Source organism: Sitodiplosis mosellana, unplaced genomic scaffold (assembly GCF_009176505.1).
Source record: "Sitodiplosis mosellana isolate CC-2019 unplaced genomic scaffold, AAFC_SMos_1.0 Smas_scaffold_6226, whole genome shotgun sequence".
NCBI lineage: Eukaryota > Metazoa > Arthropoda > Insecta > Diptera > Cecidomyiidae > Sitodiplosis > Sitodiplosis mosellana.
In genome coordinates, this window is record NW_022601467.1 from 10,598,987 (window position 1) to 10,614,956 (window position 15,970).

The window sequence follows — 15,970 nt, forward strand, 5'->3', positions numbered from 1 at the left end:
GATTGCAACATTCAACGCAATATGATATGGAACGAGTCATACCATTCACACACACACATATCTATTGTGTGAATTCAATTTTCACATGAATTTTTAAGCACCCTCAATCCGTCCAAAAATAGACAACAATCTGGTTCAATAACGATAAAAACAACAGATAATTGTGTCAATGTAATTCTCGCTACTTTTGGTCTAGATCACCTTGAACGAAATACCTAAATACTTACAGCCGGAGTACTTAAGCGCAATTTGATCAAAATTCACAGATACAAAAATGCTCAACTATTTAACGGTTAAAATTCAGAGACTTTATTTTTATATTGCATTATAATCATTTGCCATATAATCTCTTTATTGATCTATTGCTGAAGATATTAACATTTTAATTATGTATGTTTGTTGCAGTCTACAATATGGTGGAACTGAACTGAACGGAACTGAATTGAAATGAATTGAACAACGTTATTTTCTTTTACTAGAACAATAAGAACATATGTTGGATGGTGCAAATTTTGTGCTGCCTGTTAGAAACGAATCTAAAGAAATTGCGTATTTCAATATATGAATATGCGAAGCTTATATTCCCTTTTATTTGGTGGGGTGGTAGTGTTGTGACCTTCGTAATCAACAAGTCTTTGAATTGAATTTATAATTCATCTTCTTCTTCTTCCTCTTGTAAACGTGATATATCCGATTTGTTCATGAAATAGTAGCTCGGTTGACGTCCTTTCAGATCTTTGAGCACACGTTTAGCGCCGTTCTTGATTAGAATTCTGCTTTGAGTTTCCACCGAGCTCACGCCCATCGCGTAATGCAATGCAGTTCGTTCAAGCTATATGTCAATCAATCGTTCATAGTTTTATTAAAAGTGAATCAATCCAATATTTATTGAGACCATTTCTAGATATATTTATGTCGCAAATGCTTACATTATCACCGATATGTAGAGTTTGCTTGATATTCGTTGCCAAATACTGTACGATTTCCTCCTTTTCCTTCAGTACGGCAATATGTAAAGCCGTTCGACCTACGAGCAAAATACATAAGTTGATTGATTGTTTTAATTGTCATTCGATGATTAATTGCCAGAAGATTTTCAAACGATACCGTTGAAATCGATAATTTAGTCATTATATTTGATCATTAATTTATTATGTGCACTACAAGGTGTAGGAGCACTATGTGTACTATAAGCCGTATCGAAATGAAAACAACTGTCGCAATGCATGTTTTTCCAAAATACAAACCGTAATAGTTTTTAGCTTTCGCGAGGAATGGCCCTTCGGGTAACTCAATAAGTTGTCTCACGGCGCGTATGTCACCAGACCTTATCGAACGATGCAATTTTTCCCGGTTCGTCTGTGTGGGAGAATGAACATTCATTACATGTGGCTTAGGAGATTATTGCTGTTTTTGGTGTTTTTTATTTCAATGAACAAACCTCGAAAGCTGGTATGCCTTCCAGATATTGGCCCAGTTCTTCAAATCCCCGAGCATACGCAATCTGAACAATCGACTCATCATCATGAACGTCAACAATATGATCGTAGCCTTCGACGACTAGATGCTTAAATGCATTTAGCTCGCCTACGCAATTAAAATCGAAATAATTGAATTACGAGAAAAAAAATCAACAAAAAATGAATGTAATCACCTCGTGCAGCGAGACTGAGAACATATTTATCGATTTCACGTGTGTTCTCCGGCTGTGTGGCCTGCATTGAAACATCTCTAGCTGTTCGGTATAATTCATCACGATAGGCAATGCTAACGCCTGAATCTTCAATCAATTGAATCAATGCGTTGCGTCCGTGCGAACGTGCGCATGCAAAGTGCAACACACTCTGTCCGTGTTCGTCCTGAAATCGAAAAAAATGAAACATATTGGGTTTTAATTGGTGTATCTCCCGATGGAATGAACGTTGAAACAGAAGGCTTTTTTACTCGTTCATCACTAGTTGCTGCAGGTTCTGGCGCATTACTCGCCGATATGTTTTCATCATCGATCTCATCATATTGAGATAGGTCCATTTTGCGCGGCGGTGGTCTTGCTTTTGGTTGTTGAATCTCCTCTTCTTCTTGATTATTCGGCTGCTGCTGCTTCTGCTTCTGAATAGGTGGCTGTTGAGTTTGTGGTTTCGATTGTAATTGAGCCTGTTGTTTCTGCTGTTGTTTTTCTTGATCTTCCTTTCGCACGTCCGGTTGATTGTTTATCTGTCAAATACATTTTAATACGTCAATCAATGCGGCAACCATACTAAAATGTCGGCAAAAGGGTGCGTAAAAACAAGAAATTACAATTTTCTTATTGTCTGCAATGCAGTGCAAATAATCTGCTAAGAATTTTACCGGATCGGCTGGTCGACTGTTTGCTACTTCTGTAAGTCCTTTAATCAGTGGATCACCTAAAGCTGTGTGTGGGTGTGTGTGTGTGTATAATGAAATATGAAGTGAGTTTAATTTGGTTCAGCCAATCGAACAAATTGCGTTTCCGCCAATTTCTTCTTAGCCAATTTTCAATGGAGAACGACATTTACTTGCGGCTAAATATCGTCCTTCGTCCGTTTGAAATAGTGGTGTTCCTGTTTGTTTCTCCTCTATTGGTTTGTCTGCAAAATTAATACAATTGACGTGTGAGTGAATCCCTTCTCCATGCTTCAATGAAAAGCAAACCAAAAAGACACGCACACACACACACACGGATTATTTGCATCGCATAATGCGTGGGAGGGAAAAATTCAAACAAACAAAAGAAAAAAAACGGTTTACAAGCTAAATGGCTCGGGAGTTTACAAAAAAGAATTGTCTTATCAAATCATTTTCACTATGTCATCTAGTTGAACAAAAGGAAAAATATTGAACAAAAATCGGGATGCACCTTAATTTCACAAACCAGCAAAAATCACATCAATTTTGGAAATTTTGGATTTGTTCGGATTCAGAGTCATATTTTGTTTATGCATATCCTGTCACGGTTCGTCGCTCATTTTATTTTTTTAAACGCATTTTGTTCTGTTGGAAAGATTTTTTTTTGCGATTCAAATACTGACACAGACTATAATAAGTGTACATAATTGATAAATGTCACACTGAACATGAGAGATACATAGAAACAACAAAAAGCGAATAGAAAAAAAATCACAAATGCATATTCCATAGGAACGAACGACAAACCCGATACAAATCATGTTTCCAAAATGAAAATTGTTCTTTTTTTGCCTTGCAAAATATGTACGCAAGTGCGAGAGAAATTGGTTTTTGAGATAGAATTCAGATTGTTGATTTCTTTTTTGTTTAGATTTTTTGTTGGTTTTGAAAAGCATTTGGTGGTGCAGAATAGATGGGTCATAGAGAAGACTGATTGTGTTTGCTTGTGATGGAAAAAGCGATGTCTTTTTTTCTATTTTAATAAATTTTTTGCTTTTTTTTGGTTTGTTATCGACAGATTTTTTGGTGCACAAAGCCAGAAAAAGAATTTAAGCAATATTACTAACCTAAGACCAAGGCCGAAGGTTGATGATCGATATATATTTTTTTTTTAATAGATAAAAAAACGATTCTGCTTTTTTTTGTGCGCTCGTGCTGTATTGTTTGTAATGAGTATTTTGCCGTTAGTTGTGGATCGGATCGAATTTCGTTTTTTTTTTCTGAGCTTATGGAAATGTTTGTGATTGATTTGAGTTTATATACGAGAGTTTTAAGTTTTTCGAATCGTTACGAAAATCTTTCCAACGGATACTTATTAAAAAAAAAAAACATTTTTTTTGTCACGTTACATTTTCTGGGCACTGAAAATCTTTTCTATCGTCAATTCACGTCCGTATTTTTTCTTCGTTTTTTGCACAAGTTCGATTGAATTTAGTCCAAATAGTTGCAATTAATGAGTTTTTCTACAGAACTATTTTGGCTTCGAATTGTTTTTGGCTTTGAATTGTTTTTTGTTGTTGTTGATTTTCAATGAATATTCACAAATGATTTTCGCGTGCACTAACTGGTGTCGGTGTCAAAACTGTTTCGTTTCTTTCGAAATATGCTCATAAGCATGCTGGCTATGTGATTGCTACTATCAATCGATAGGTCCTTTTCTAATTGAATAATGTTGGCAACGGCGGTACAAAAATCTTGGAAAATTTTCCACTCAGTCACGGATAGGGCTTGTAGATTCGATACACGTATATACGTTGAATTGAGTGGCAATGACATTCGTAAACCGCGAACATTGCATAAATGCTGCAGATTATCCGGTTCTTTGATCAAATGTGGCAAATCCAATGTCAAATAAATGCGTAAAGATGTACCAAGAAAACTGGGCCGAGCAGCCAGATAGCCCAAAAAGTAACTATTTCGAAATTCAATTTGTTCCGTTAAGTACATGATGGCTTTTCCGATTTTCACATAGGTTCGACCAATGTTGGCCGAAGTATTGCTGTTTGTACAGCATAAAATGCGTAAATGTTCTTGGCAATTGATCCATGCCACAAAATCGTAAGAGGCATTCACAAAAACTCCACGGCCATATGGCCAAAATCGTCCGTTGATTGCAATCGATTCGGCTTTTTGATATGGATCATCGTTGCTCAGCAGTGGAATTAAAAGTCCTTTTGCCGCTAAAATTGTACGAATTTCCGATCCGTTTTCGAGCACTTCGTTCATTGTATAATAGACACCCAATTCCTTTTCTTCGATGGTTCGCGAGAAATCGGTGCTTAACAATCGTGCCGTAATTATTCGTTCGACTTGTTCCAATGGGCCAACGGTTAAATTCAACGGTAATTCGAATCGTTCCAGGTTACGACTCACTTCGATTACACAGGCCCGCACATATTTGTTACCTTTATCCAAATTTATGCCCGCTATTTCGTTCGATGTGTCGACGTCAACATTTTCGCTGAGAGTGTTCTCGTTGTGTCTATTTGCGGGAAAGTATTGCGTTTCGGGATGCGGATGAAAGTCACTGTTTATATCGATGCAATGTAAATCTTTGATAAGTGGCACGAGGAATTCTTGGAAAACGACAAACACATCCAAATCGGGTGCGACAATTCCACCGTCCGTGCTCAATTCAAATTCGGGGTTCGAGCTGAGCGTGTTGCGCTTTTTCATTGCCGGCCAAATTACATCGAATAAATTGTGATCGATGCGTGTTTGGCGCGCCTTGATTTTATCGAAAATGCTGCGCTTCAAGAACCGCGCTAAATAGGCTTTCGACGATATACGTGACGCAGATGTTGCACTGCCTGGTACACTTTTCGGATGTAATTTTCTCGGAACACTTTCCACTGAATTGTTACCCGCTGGCTTGGATGCATCATGAATGATGCGAAAGCATCGCTCTAATGTGCTCAGCACATCGATATCGTCGATTTCACGTCGTGCACTATGCAAGTCATCCGGTACTATATTTTTGTTTGTTTTTTTCATGAAGGTATTTTAGTTGGTTGATTTTTTTTTTTACATTTCAGTCCAATTTGTATTTTTTTGCACATTTTTTTTTATTCACAAAAATATTGCAAAAAACAAAAAGCCACAAAAGAAACGTGTGATATGCACAAAAGAAATTAAAAAGATCAATAACTGTTCTTTTGTATTGTTTGTTTTGAGTCTAACACCTTAATGATTTTGTCTAGTGAACTTTTATGCGTGCGATGAGATGACAGATTGGTGCTGAAGTGACACTTTCCAAACAGTCGTGATGCTGATGATGAACTGTTCACAGTTCGAAACGCATTCAGGTGTGTTCAAATAATTTATTATTTGTCAATTTTGTTAAATCATTAAGGAGTTAGACTCAAAACAAACAATATTTATTGGATTTCACGTCTGATTCCAAAACAATAAGTCAACTGTTCTTTTGGTTGAAAGAAATCGAATTTCGGTTTAAATAAAATATAGAGAAGAGATAGAGAGAGAGAGAGAGAGAGAGAGAGAGAGAGAAAGAGAGAAAGAGAAGAAAGAAGAAAAAGAATGAAATTCACCTTGATCATTTAGCATGCCATCCGCAGCCGAACTAGCTACGCCAAATTGTCGCAGCAACTCAGCATGAGATAAAATTTTATCCGTTTTATCGTGGTCCAAATAGAATTCAGCGTTATGACCCAACTGAAAATGAATCCAATTCCGTAATGAGACGTACCCAAAATGGAGCGTGTGTATTCACCGCGTTTTGATATGCGAGTAAATTGGTTTTTCGATCGTTACCTTGTCGATGGCATTCGGATTCGATCCTAAATGAACTAACAAATTATAAAAGTGTCCGTTGTCTTTTATAGTGGCCGCATAATGCAGTGCGGTCCGCCCGTTCTCGTCAACCGACGACGTTGTTTCAGGGAAACGACCACCCAAATACCGTAAAATACCTATGTAAATAAATAGAAATATACACATCGACACTCAAACCAAACACATTCATGGCGTACATGGCTTGAACCATTACTGAATGCAATTTTAATAACGTGACTCGAAAAATAATTTATGCAAAAATTCATTAGCCTGCCTTGCACTGTTGGCATCCAATTGTTTATTGAGGTAATCAATTTTGAAATGGACAGTGTCGACGAAATGGACAGTAATGACAAGCACATCGCACCGAAGCACAAAACCCATTTTCCCAATGAAATGTGATCGTACAAACGAAGCGATATTTTTTTTGTTTTTCATTCACTTTCTATTTGAATTAATCGATTACATGAAAAATGCACGGCATTCATTAGAATTTTTGCTTCGTTTTCGGGTGAAGGGACAGTGAGAGAGTGAGAGAGAAGAGCGATGAATACACATACTTGCGTGGCCAAAAATGGTGGCAACATGAATGGGCGTGCACTTGCCCGGTGAACAATCATCTTTGGCAATGGCGAATTTGCGTCGATCCAACGCTGACTGTAAATCACGTAAGCTTCCTTCGCGAGCCGCAACATGAACGCGACGAATTTTGTTCTGATGAAGGACGGGGGAGAAAAATGGAAACCCAAATCATCAACATGAAATTCAACACAACGCTAATGTGTAATCGGAACATTTAGAATGGGATATGAATACCATGTACGCTGGCACATTGTCGATAAAAGCTTGAATTTCGGGCTGGCTCGATTTGGAGCCAATCAAATATTGACCATCACCATTCAACACCATCGCAGCCAGTTGTTCCATGTCCTGTTTGTCAATTATCGACTGAGCGCGCATGTAATTCTAGCAATAGATAAAATACAAATTGAGCAAACTGAACATTTGAACGCTTTGTGATTATCATTCAATTGTGCCATATCATTTGCGATGCATTTATTCGAACGTTTCTTTTATTATTATTATACACCTCAAAGGAGAAAAAACCAAAATTGATTCAGAAACAGAAAAAAAACCATTTGAAATGCAAACAACAAATTCCGTGCAAAAAATTTTGGATTGAAAAATCGTGTCGAACCAATATGGATATACGAAAAGCAGATATTGTATGTGTAAGCATTTAGAAATTCGACTTGCATACTTTATTGTCGTTATTGTCGATGGCGCTGAAGCGGCTAGCGGATTGAACGACGTTGTTGTCGGCTTCGCCATGAACAATTCCCTCAATTTCCATAACCGGATCATTGGCGTCTTTTGCATTTGATTCGTCGTTTGTTTCAGCATTTTCGGACGTTTCATTTTCGACTGGTTCAGGTGCCGTTTTGTTTTCCTCGTTATTGTTAGTTTCTTCTTGTGGTTGTTGGTGTTCTTCTTGTTCCTCTTGATTCGTATCGGTCGTATCATTATCATGTTGCTCTGCCTGAATCAAATACGATTTGATGGGTTTTATATGGCAGTATATTCAGTGTTTTTTTTTCTTCTTCTGTATTGACTAAAAGCATATTGATGATCTAGGCAATTTCATTGCGAATAGTGTTGGCTAACAGCTAAGTGGATGCGATGTGTGTGTTATTATCCAAAAAGAAAAACAATTTTCAACTATGGAAAAACTCAGCTCCTTTTTCTCTGAACTCTAAACACATTGCTCTAAATTTGAGACGAGTTTCCTTCATAATTATATTAACCTACTGAACATTCAGCACGCATAGCAACGGTTTGCAGCTCTATGATAAATAGCGTTGGTGCGGACACAATTCACAATTACAAAACAAACTACAGATACTGTATTGCTGGTTATCACTTAAAAATATATAAATATTCATAAAGTTTAGAATAAATATTGAGTAGAATAGAATTAAGGATTAAGAATTAAGAGTATACAAATGTGATTGACAACAATGGATTTAAGTTCATTGATTAAAAATGTCCAACCAAATCCCTTACCTCTTCAGTCGCATCATTTCCATCTGGTTCGTTTGTATTTTCAACTTCACCATATTCATCGTCGTTTCCGTTACCTTCGACATTTTCGCTTTCGGTTTCATTCTCTACGATTTCAGCTTCTTTATTCGTCTCTTCAACGCTTTCCATGGGCTCTGCACCGTCTGCCTGACCTTCTTCAATCTTCTGACTCTGATTACTTTGCGCTGACCCCTTTCGACTTGCTGCACTACTCACATTACTGCGTCGAGATTTTGCCGATGCAACACTTTTCGTACTGATCGCTGCTGAATTTGGTTTGCTTGGTACTTCCGCAGTGCCTGGCTTCGAACCATTCTCACTTCCATTTTCGAATGTCATGGATTTCGTAGAACGCGTACTTTTTGCACTCGTTGCATTCGCTGCACTAGTTGCACTCGCTGTGCTCTTCGCACTCTTTGCACTCGTTGCACTCGTTGCGCTTTTTGCACTCTTTGTACTCTTCGCACTCTGTGCACTTCGCAAACTGGCAGCCGAGTTTTGAGTCTTAGCCGACGATTTTGTACTCATTGCCATACCTGGTTTCGAATTCATTGGCACTTCTTCTTCATACTCTAGATCAGGCACATCGTCCATATCATTGAAATTCTCAATTTCTGATGCTTCAATGGTTGTTATATGATTATCATCGTCCTCAGCATCGTGTGGTTGATGTTCAATACCTTCGTGCTCGTCATTCATATTCTGTTCATTGGGATCATCTCCGTGATCGATGATTAAAATCTCGCGATTTTCAGCACTATCTATGCGCTCATCTACTCGAGGCGATTGATGCTCACTCGTAATGGGTGATTCTTCATTTTTCCCATTTTCCTCTTGGTCTTCGTCATTGTGGTCGCCGCCGTTTTGCATTTCATTTGATTCCTCCCCATTCTCGATGTCAGCTTCGGGCTGCTCTTCGTCATTTTGTGAATCAGCCTCATCTCCGCTTTGCAAATCGGCTTCTTCGTGATCACCATTTTCCTCTGGTTCAGCTTCATCTTCTTCTTGTGCATCTCCATTTTCCATTTCGGTTTGATTGTCTGCATCGGCATCGGTATCGGCGTCGGCGTCGGCATCGGCATCGGCATCGTTCTGGAAAATAAACTTAATTTGCAGCAAAACCGAGACTAGACTGATTCAATTATTTAAATAAACGCTTTTGAGCCGTTGCATATTTTAGTAGACTGTACAAATGAACCGCTTGACACTGGCTTAACTAAAATATTACGATCGGCCCAAAAACATGTATGTAGAATGAATGAAAATTGACGATAAAAAGTTTTTTTTTGTGATATTTATACTTGTTTGATAGCAAATTAAATTATTTGGTTTTGTTTAGTTTTGTTTAGTTTTGTTGTTGTATGGTGACAGAGAAACTTACATTCCAGCTGGATGAGACGAGGTTGTGCGATGAATTGATAATGGATGGATTTTATTTTCTGCTTTATGAAAAACTAATTAGTAGTAACTAAATAGTAAATAATTGAAATTATTTCTTCAAATCAACACACGATTGTGTTGAACCATTCAATTTGAATGCACGGAATTGCACAGACAGTATTAGTTATTCGTAATCTAGATTACTTAATTCCCACACAAAACAGAAATTTTCTTCTTCTTTTTTTCAATGGGAATTTATATGTATACTTTGCCATAAGTGCAACACAGCTCTCGTGAAATGTGTTGCGACTAGTGTGACATATGAAGTTAAATATTCTTTGGTGCAAGTGCATGTGCAACAACTAAATTCACACATTTTTTTTTCAATTGTTCGAATATCAACGCTTTTAGGATCGAACCGAATCGATTGATTGGAACATCGTTTTAGAGTCTTACTTGTTCAGGATTTTCCGTTGATTCATCATTTTCTTCGAGTCCATTGCCATTGCCATTTTCAACGTCATGTGATTCGTCCGGCTCTGCTTCGGGTTCAGCTACTTCGTTTTCATTTTCAGCTGCAATTCCAATTGGATTTTAAACAGTTTTTGGGACAATTATTTGATAAATGAATTAGGCTTTTATTGATTCAAATATGGATAAACGTGGTTCTTTACACACACAAAAACATACACGTATATGTACAAATATAGGACAAATCAATTAAACAATTAAAATTCATTTACGTTCATCGCTTTGATCCATTGTTTCGTGGTTTTCATCACCGTTTTCGTTATCGCCCTTCCCATTTACCTCCGGTTCGCCATCGTCCATCGTTTCAATTTCATTTTGCATTTCAGCGTCATTCGATTCGGATTCATCGTCTCGCATGTTGGGAATCAGTTCGGCCGAACCATGATTACGATCGTCGCTCCCAACCAACGTATTGAAGCTGCCATAAGTTGAATGACTCTTTCGGACAAAATTCTACAACACATCGAATAAAATATTAAACCAACGGCTAATCATGAGAATGTCATTAACTATCTTCCATCGGAGGTGTATAACATGGCGTCAATGGGTTCAACATACATTTCTGATGAGTTGATAGTTGTGCTCTTCGTCGAACATTGCCCAATCGTAGTTCGGCGGTAAGCCGGACTGTGGAACTCGTGGTGACTCAGGTATAACCGTTAAAAATGACTTATGCAGTTCACTTGATTTACTTCTGTAAAAGTTGGCCGTTTTCATTCGCTGTTTTATCGGAGTACAGTTGGGGTCAAGGTGATAGGGGAGAAAACCAAATCAAATGTATACAGTGAATAATAAATTATATTAGAAATTGTTATTCATAAAATAAAATAATCAACAAAGAAGCATACATAATCACAGGCAAGCTCATCAGCACCAGCTTGGACAAGTTTATTGTAAATTTCGAGTGTGCTAGCCCAATGCAGTGGAGTTTTGCCGGTGGCATCGATGTCGGTAGCGGTCGATGGGCTCATTCGTAGAATGTATTCGACGATGGCCAGATGACCCAAGCCGGCTGCTTTGTGCAGTGGCGTTAGACCATTCACATCTTTGCTCGACAGCAATCCTTTCGGTACCGGTGGCGACGTTATGTTAATCAGTTCATCCAAATTATTTTCCACGACAGCGGTATGCGTTTGTTTTATCACATTCTGTTTGCGATACAACCGAAAGAAAAAGTGAATCAGACCAATAAAAAAAAAATTGAATTTTCTATTTTCAAATCCAACAAAAAAAATGGAAAAGGTCATTAATGCTCTTCTGCTCTCACCATGACATACGGAACGGCGTCCAAAAATTTCTTAACGCGATTGTTCGAACAAATTTCGGTGCGTAGACGATTGCCTTGACCTTCCCATAGAACCTGTGTTAACTTGCCGATGTCTTTATCATGGATCCAAATTCGTATGTTCGATGGCTTGATAACAATGGCTATAACAATTATTAGAACGACAATCAAAAATAACAAAGTAAATCACACATGTTTGTGTGTGTCTGAGTGTGTATCGATTTCATTGAGACAATTTTCCTTCTCTCTTTCTCTCTTTGGTGATGGTGCATTTTCAGTTCAACATCGAAAGAAAAATGAAAGTGAACGCCGACACCATCGTGCCACATTACACTTATAAAAACATTCAAACACCTGATTAGGTGACACGAATCGACGAAACCAAAATATCGATCGGCCAATCAATCCATCGCCATTCGTCATACACCGCAATAAGGCGAGCACAACAACAGCAACCGACAACTCTTATGGAATTCGAATGGCATTAATAAAATAGTCATAAGGTCATGATTAACACATTGCAACCGGTGATGAGCAACAAAGAAATGCGAAGAGAGAGAGAGAGAGAGAAAGAGAGAAAAGGAGAGAGAAAGGACTACAAAAATACATCGACCTCTTCGGAAATTGAAATTCAGGCTATGTTTGATAAAAAAATAAACCAACAACGACATAGCCTACATATTTTGGCTGAGTTCACAGTTTTGCCATGTGTCAGTTGGCTCATGTTCACGCAAAAGTGGAATTTAGTTCATCAAAAGCCGAATTCACCCGAAAGATTGGTGCATGCAAACGACCATCAACCGGCGAAACATCTACTCAAGTGTCGCAATCAACGTAATCATCATTCACACTATTATTATCATCTGGGGATGAATTAAATGGGGCACACGCTTTGACCAATATTTGTTTGCATAATTGTCGTGTTGTGAAGCGTTTCCTTTTTATGCTTTTTTTTCTCACTCTTCGTTTCGTTTAATTTTTAATTCTCATTTTGAATTGCATTATATCTTTGTAGTTGCAAAGTGTTGAACATCAGCTGCATTGAAGCCGCAGAGTTCAATGAATTACCTTCTCTTGTTGTCTCATTGTCCTGACCGCGTGCTTTCATCGTCACAACTGAAATTAAAGTTTAACACAAATGATCAATTGTTTATATTATTGATTTAACCTATGAAAATTGGAACCAAGTTGATCCAAACGTCTTCTTTGTGTTGTCCATTTTATTTCGAATTTAAAATATATGTAATCAAACATTCATTCTATCTAATTGCGATGAATTCATTCCATCACCATAACAGTGCATGCATGTATTAACGTGGCACAAAAACGACGAATAAACACAAAAAATCGACGTCAAATTGATTAAAAATTCTGAATAAAAAAAAATATCGACCTAGTTTGAGCTTAGCTTTCAACTTCTGAAAAATGTCTATGCTCCAAGTGTTCGATAATTTTTGTATCGGTTATGAATTATTTATGGAATGGATAGCCCTGACAATGTGATTTTATTTCGAAGAAATGTAAAACGTATCCGGCATGATATTGGCTACCACCCGATGATACATTGATACCACTATAAAACATACAGAAGCGTTTCCAGATTCTTGAATTTTGTTTTCCACCTGAATGACGCACATCTTTGCTATATCACTATTGCGATGTACAATTGCAACATTGACCGCATTTTACAACTCAATTTCGTTCAATCGGTCTGGTGGGTCGGTTGCTTGTATTGAGTGTGTTATTCACAATATATTAATAATTACCGTCCAATGTTGACGACATATACCAAGTTGTGCAGATGAAAGTGGTTAAAAAAACGAAAATGGTGCTCCAATCGACATGAAATACAATTCACGTACTTGCTGCTTTTTTATTCGAATTTTCCGAAAAAATTCCACTCGCTGTGTCGTACTTCTAATTTCTCACTTGTTTACTCTCTCGCCGATTGAATTACGCTTCCAACAGTATAACTTCTCTTCTGATAGGAGAGTATATGGTGAATGTTTGTAATGGATTTTTGGGAAAAGCTTTTTCACTGTGTATAGACCAACTCTTACCACCTTTCGAATGCTTCTGAAACGCTTTTTTCATTTCCATTTCAAACGGAAACGATATTCGAAATTAATCAAACGTGCATCGCATCCACAGACACACATATCGGGGTGTGTAGCAGGGAAAGGAAACCACACACGCAACACTTGATTTATAAATGAAAATATTTACATCGGTGTATATGAGAGCTTTTAGTTCGAATAACAGAAGATATATATTAACATTTTATCAACATGTAAATTCCATAGGGTGGAAAAATTTACGCAAATAACCAACTAACTAATCAAACAACTGACACAGTGTGCGCGCTTGATATGCGGAGGTTGGTTATCACAATTACTATATGTTTACCTCGCCACAGAAATTCAAATACGTGGCAATCAGATCGACTCAATCAAATATTTTAAATCCAGCGGACAGCATTTAGAAAATATCGAAACTTGTTTGAACAAAATCCCCTCTAAAAACGATTAATTTATGAATACTGTACTGACTTTAATGGACTGCGTTGAAATCATAAAGTATAACGATTTGGGTGTTGTCAGCTAATTACAACTGAAATCGGTCAGAACAAAAAGAAAAAAAAATAGAAAAAAGACTAAGAATAGTATCCGTTCAATATTTTAATTGTTTTTCCGAAGACATTGCCCCTTGACCACCCTGTGATTCCGTTTATTGCTCTCTGTTCGACTTTAATCATGTCTCTTGCATGTATTCGTTTTTTCATTTTGATCTATTTTCAAACACCGAAACTGGATCACATTCAATGGTGTTTATGGAAATGTCAATTTTTTTTTAAGTGAATCCATGTACGCAATACTTGTACTGTCACATAATAAATTGATTGACTAACTTACTCAAATGGGTGGTTACATTGCATGAGATTATCATGTCTTTTCGTACTAAGTTCATTTGAGCAATGTGGGAATATTAAACTGTATGGACGTTGTCATTGCATTTGGAATGATTTTCTTCGAAAGATTTTCATCGCAATTTGGGTAATTTCCATTGCCATATTCATTCCAAAATGCTGACACAATCTGGAAGGGAATCTATTGACTTTTTCGAAATGAAAACAGAGATCCGAATCGATGATAAACAAATCCGAATCGATAAACAGAAAATCGATTTGGCCAGGAGACTATTTACGGATATTCGTTACCCGTGAATCTACACGTATGAACAGATATTTTCCCGTGATGAACATTTTCAGTCGAAGAATTTCACAATTTTGAAATGGTGTTTCAAGTGAATGGAAAAAAAAGTGAACGGTTCAAAAAACCTAAGTGAAATCAAATATGACACGCAAACTATATTTGCATCATTTTGCACACGAAAGAAAAAAAACAGGTGTTTAATATTCAATAATGTTCTCAGTCGAATACTGGCTCGTGTGTTTGTGTGTGAAATGTTGAATGGAGCTAAGAAATCGACAGGGGAAAAAAGAAGAATCAACAATAGCAGCCAATTGTTGTAATATGCCTAATCATGATGGACTGTTCACAAAGGAAACCGTTTAAAGTTGACGTGAAAACACTTTGTTTATTTTCACATGACTGTTCACTGCATCGTGCATATTTCCACCCTCTCCGATTTTCACGTGTGAATAACAAAGCGTCATCGTGTTCATTTTGACTGGGAATTTTCAAAGTTTCGGGAAAAATGAAAGCGCAATTGGTTCATCCAAGTGCTCGATTCGATCCGCGCAACTGGCAAACCCAAAACTTGCCAACCGCCCATCCGCCTGCTTGCCTAACCAACCAACAATCACGGTGTGTGTTTGTGCCACGTTCAACAGCAATAGAAAATTGTGTTGTATGAATTAACATTTCACTTACCTCGTGGCGCAGATGAATGAAAATACAAACCATGAAATTTTCGGCGTCGAATCGGCATTTTGTCAAAAGGAAACTATTTACTAATTTATGTGGAATATAACGTTATTCTTTGATGATTCGTTCACAAACAATTTACAAATATTTACAATATTTCAAACATTTTTCTTGTTCCGAATAGAAAACTCGTTTTTTTTATCACGATTTTATTTGATTAAATTTATTGAATTCTGTGGAGTATAAAACAGAAATAAAAAAAAAATATTCACTAATTTTTCGTATTACGTGTTATTATTCAACAATGATGTGCATTCAACAATTGTTTAATCGAGGGAATTTAATTTGACGAACGAACGAAACCGAACACAAAAACCAAAGAATAAAAAAGCAAAACAATTTTTATGGTTAACACGATATTCACGATATGGTGGATAAACGATGAATGATATCTGCTATCGAATGGTCACAACAGATTTGATCAAGTCTGTTCGATTTCAAAATGGATAATACGTAATGATGATTCATGGAGATACAACTCGGAGCGGATTGAATTTTATTGGTAAAATTATGGGAAAAATCACAG

The 15,970-nt window shown here is 37.1% G+C and overlaps 1 protein-coding gene across 1 annotated transcript; it reads right to left on the bottom strand.

The window, feature by feature from the left end:
* Nucleotides 1-308: 308 nt before the first annotated feature.
* On the bottom strand, nucleotides 309-15,618 carry LOC129579428 (uncharacterized). The gene is made up of 22 exons (XM_055469510.1): nucleotides 15,391-15,618; nucleotides 12,566-12,613; nucleotides 11,480-11,640; nucleotides 11,061-11,360; nucleotides 10,771-10,932; nucleotides 10,425-10,665; nucleotides 10,138-10,256; nucleotides 8,284-9,393; nucleotides 7,481-7,759; nucleotides 7,036-7,185; nucleotides 6,780-6,933; nucleotides 6,199-6,356; nucleotides 5,976-6,099; nucleotides 4,011-5,396; nucleotides 2,538-2,609; nucleotides 2,299-2,411; nucleotides 1,945-2,214; nucleotides 1,655-1,859; nucleotides 1,442-1,587; nucleotides 1,248-1,359; nucleotides 930-1,027; nucleotides 309-832 (listed from the first exon to the last, which is right to left on the bottom strand). Exons 1-22 carry the CDS (start codon nucleotides 15,446-15,448, stop codon nucleotides 647-649), a joined length of 5,652 nt encoding a protein of 1,883 aa, XP_055325485.1. The 5' UTR covers nucleotides 15,449-15,618; the 3' UTR covers nucleotides 309-646.
* Between the last annotated feature and the right edge of the window lie 352 nt (nucleotides 15,619-15,970).

Bases quoted from the DNA above. Each gene is read 5' to 3' on its own strand.
- LOC129579428 (XM_055469510.1), bottom strand. From the start codon at position 15,448: ATGCCGATTCGACGCCGAAAATTTCATGGTTTGTATTTTCATTCATCT. The intron at 12,614-15,390 runs GTAAGTGAAATG...CTTTAATTTCAG, and splicing joins TCATTCATCTGCGCCACGAG to TTGTGACGATGAAAGCACGC. The intron at 10,257-10,424 runs GTAAATGAATTT...TTGGAATTGCAG, and splicing joins AATGGATCAAAGCGATGAAC to CTGAAAATGAAAACGAAGTA.